This window comes from Nicotiana tomentosiformis, chromosome 4 (assembly GCF_000390325.3).
Source record: "Nicotiana tomentosiformis chromosome 4, ASM39032v3, whole genome shotgun sequence".
NCBI classification, from domain to species: Eukaryota; Viridiplantae; Streptophyta; class Magnoliopsida; order Solanales; family Solanaceae; genus Nicotiana; species Nicotiana tomentosiformis.
The window spans coordinates 16,601,044-16,605,099 of NC_090815.1; the positions used below are offsets into that span (position 1 = coordinate 16,601,044).

The following is a 4,056-nucleotide window of genomic DNA, read 5'->3' on the forward strand; positions in this document are numbered from 1 at the left end:
AGTGCTCTATCACCATTGGATGGAGAAAAGAATGAAAGTGTGGGGGGCAAGGTAAGAGGTTTTCTTGGATCGTAAGAGTAGAAGTGAGAGTGGGGATAAATGCGATGTTTGAGAGTATGGTAAATTAAGGAGAAAATGACAAAAACGGTACCTTATGTTTGAGATTGGTTCAAAGTACTCCCTTAAATATATAAGGGAGTAATTTTGGTCTTTTAAGTGTGTAAAAAATAAGTACTTTTGATACCTGTCACATATTTAATAAACTCTAAACTCTGATTATTAAGTTTAACAAAAAATGTAAAAATAAAAAAGATTTAATAGGAACTTACATTTGAAGGTGCAATTTTTACACTTTCTTTTATTTTTGGTCTAATTTTGGAATTTGATTCAACTTTTTGAGGTGCAATTTCTGGTATTTTTGGCAAAACGAAAAAGTAGCTATAAATTTTGATAAAGATTAATTGTGACATGAGATATATGCTGACGACCTAGGAATCTTGTGAGAATACCAAGTTAATAGTACTCAGATCGTTTTAAAAAGGAATGAACGTTTTCCTTATTGGTCAGTTTTAGAAAAGAATGAATCGTTTCTAAATTTAGAATAATTTAATTTTAAAATTTTATTTTTTCTTTTAATTAGATAAATTATAGTCACATAAATATGTATGAATTGTTTTAGACCATAAACCGATGAACATAATTCAGTAACAAATTAGGTATAAACAAGTGAATGAAAAAATTAAACCAAGTTGAAATTAGACAATAGTATTCTAAAGAAAACAGCCATCTCTTTTGAACAATCCCCCATCAAAAATTTACATAAACAATTCATTCAAATCTCCGTTCCACGTGAACCTATTTTCTTTTTATCCGTTTAAAAAAGAATGATCCATTTTTAATTTTGGAAATATTTTAACTTAATCTTACAATTCTACCCTTAATGAGAAACTTTTATAACCACAGAAATACTCAGGCCCCTTTTTGACTTGTTTAGGACCACAAATTTCAAAAGTCTTCATTTTTTTTTAAATTCTGTGCCCAATCAAACATGTTCACATAAATTAAACATTTTCTTTTCTTTTTAATTCCCTTCCCTTTTTTGCTTTTTGGTTTAAAATAAATGAATAGAAATATTCCACCCAAAACGGACAAAATAAATATATATATAAAAAAAGAAAAATATTAACAAAAGTACTACAAAAATCCAACACCACTCCTATGGTTTCTCTCCAAAAACCCTTCCAACACAACTTTCTTCTTGTACTCGTCGGAGTTGACATCAACATCGCCGGCGACTCCACCATTTTTTCCGGCGACGATTGCTTCATTTTTTGGTCGAAACCGAGGGAGAAAATAAAACCATGCAGACGTACAAATAATGGCACAAACCTTGCCCCAAAACAACATTATCAATAGGGTCACCATTAGAATTGACATCCCAATAATTGAATCAAAGTAGTTATTAATTTCTTGATCATGTCGTTGATTTGACTTCTCGTCGTTGACTTCACCGGTGGTGGTCGCCGCCGGTGATTTCTTCCGTTTTGATGGCGGCAGAGATACTGAGTGGGAAATCTTGATATCATGCTTGTATTTTGGTGAATTAAAGTGGCTCAAATTATGAGTACTAGAAATAGTAACACTCCTTGAAAATTCATTTGGACACGTGGAATGTTCTTGTGCGTTGTCGAACAAATGATCCAAACTTTTGTTCTTTCTGTGGATGATGTCCTGAATTTTATTATCGTCCTTTGTCTGAAAATAATGAGGTCAAAAAATAAAATTGTTAAACATACTCAATTAAGAAATAGGAAAGAAGGGCAAGAAAAAAATATGACGAAATTGCTAGTAAACCAATCATTAATAAGAAACGTATAACATTGATCCAAGATCCAGAAAAGAGAAAGAAATTAAAATTTTCCCACAGAAAATTTTCTAAACAACATGGATTTTGGAAAACAAATATGTGAATGTGATATCCACAAACTCCATAAATTGTGTAAAATCTACAAATTTCTTTTACTTTTAAATGACCTCCTTCATATGATCTACAAAGTTAATAAATGAATTAAACTTGGATCATTAAGGAAATACATAATAATTTTCAACTCCTTTCTTCCTTCTTATACTATGGTTCTTAAAGTTATACAACAAAACCCAATGAATTTTCACATATGGGGTCTGGGGAAGGTAGGATATAATTAGTCTTAGAGATTGCTTCTGATAGATCCCCATCTAAAGAAAATATATATAAAAGAAGTAGTGACAACAAGTAGTAACAACAACAAAATATTAAGAAAACAGAAGCCAAGATAGCAATTAAACGATAGGTAGTAATAGCAATCTAAATATACAATGATATCATATTAACACTAGTGCTATCGAATTGAGGAAGACAAAGGGAAATGCTCGACCACCTACTAATCTTCTACCCTAATTCTCGGCCTTCATACCCTCCTATTAAGTGTCATCATGTCATCAATAAGCTCCAATTGCGCCATATCCTGCCTAATTACTTCTTCCCAAGACTTTTTGGCCTATCTCTATCCCTCCTCATACCCATTAGGGCAAATCCCTCGCACCTCCTAACTGGACATGATCTATGCTTCTTCTCTTAATATTCCCGAACTATCTGAGTCTCGCTTCTCATATCTTCTCCTCCACGGGAAATAAGATGTAACCAATTACTCTCACAAAGTTAATTTGTGATAAGATGGGTTCTTAAAGTTATGTCTAGTTAAATAACAGAAAATACAGTTTCTAGACAATCTCACAAAGCATGTATAACCAATTATTATCATCCGTGTTTTTTTCTCTTAATATGCCCGAACCATCTTCTCTTAACATGTCCGAACCATCTCAGCTTCGTTTCTTATATCTTATCCTCCACTAAAAATAAGATGTAACCAATAACTTTGTCATAAGATGGGTTCTTAAAGTTATATCTAGTTAAATAACAGAAAATACAGTTTCTAGACAATCTCACAAAGCATGTGTAACCAATTACTATCAAATTAAATCACGTCTCAATCTAAAAGTAGTTGAAGACACTTATACAAAATATAATATATTCTACCTTTTTCATTCAAATGTTAAAATTGATTCTAATTTTTTAAAATAATAGTGGTGTTCATACCAACTTTCAAATTTTACTCTTTATTGCCTCTAAACTTTTTTTTTTAAACTAAGGAACTCGCGGTCACTAATTTGTTTTTAAACCTAGTGTGCAATAGCTCGTAAACTACACTGAAAAGGTAAACTGAACTAGACAAACTGATAGAGCTTGACCGAAAACTCGCCGCTAATTAATACTATTAACATACCTTATAATTAACCTTCTCAGGGACATTTGTTTGACCCTTAACCGGCGGCACCTGAGTCATGTCAGCGGTCGTCGCCGGAGTTTTAGCAGAATCCTTCTTCTCCGACTTCACGACATGAATTTCTCTACTCCGGCTGAACTTCTCCGATATGTCCACCGGAATAGATTTTACCGCCGTCGAATGCTTCCCTACAAATTTAAAAATAAACAACAAAGACTTCCTTTTTTTCTTGCCGCCGGCTGACTTAACATAATCAGAAGATAACTTTTTTTTATTAATGGAAAATCCAAAACAACCCAGAAAACAAGCTTTTCTGAGTTTTCTCTCTTTGGAGCTAACTTCCATTGGAGCCATGGTAAAACAAGAAAAGAGCTTTTGACATGAAGAAAAAGAGTGGAGTTTTCTTGGGGCTGTAGCTAGCCTGTGTATTTGAAGTCTTTGCCAAATTTTCTTAAATGAAACAAGCTTTAATTTATACGTCTAGATGGTCTAAGGTAGGTAGAGCTAATGTATTTATGAATAAAAACACTTCGGAAATTTCATGTAAATTTCTAACTTCTTACTCTCCATTGTTTCAATTTAAATAACACATTTAGCTTATTGGGAGTCAATTTGATTAAATTTTGAAACTAAATTAAATTAGTTAAACATAATATTTTAAAATTAAAATTTAAATATTCAAAAACTATATAAAAAATATTATAAGCTGTAATTTTTTCTCATGTCAATATAA

The 4,056-nt window shown here is 31.9% G+C and overlaps 1 protein-coding gene across 1 annotated transcript; it reads right to left on the reverse strand.

The window, feature by feature from the left end:
- Positions 1-1,133: 1,133 nt before the first annotated feature.
- On the reverse strand, positions 1,134-3,797 carry LOC104119109 (uncharacterized). The gene is made up of 2 exons (XM_009630527.4): positions 3,324-3,797; positions 1,134-1,755 (listed from the first exon to the last, which is right to left on the reverse strand). The coding sequence occupies exons 1-2, from the start codon at positions 3,675-3,677 to the stop codon at positions 1,195-1,197; spliced, it is 915 nt and encodes a 304-aa protein (XP_009628822.1). The 5' UTR covers positions 3,678-3,797; the 3' UTR covers positions 1,134-1,194.
- Between the last annotated feature and the right edge of the window lie 259 nt (positions 3,798-4,056).

Bases quoted from the DNA above. Each gene is read 5' to 3' on its own strand.
- LOC104119109 (XM_009630527.4), bottom strand. From the start codon at position 3,677: ATGGCTCCAATGGAAGTTAGCTCCAAAGAGAGAAAACTCAGAAAAGCT. The intron at 1,756-3,323 runs GTATGTTAATAG...CATTATTTTCAG, and splicing joins CTGAGAAGGTTAATTATAAG to ACAAAGGACGATAATAAAAT.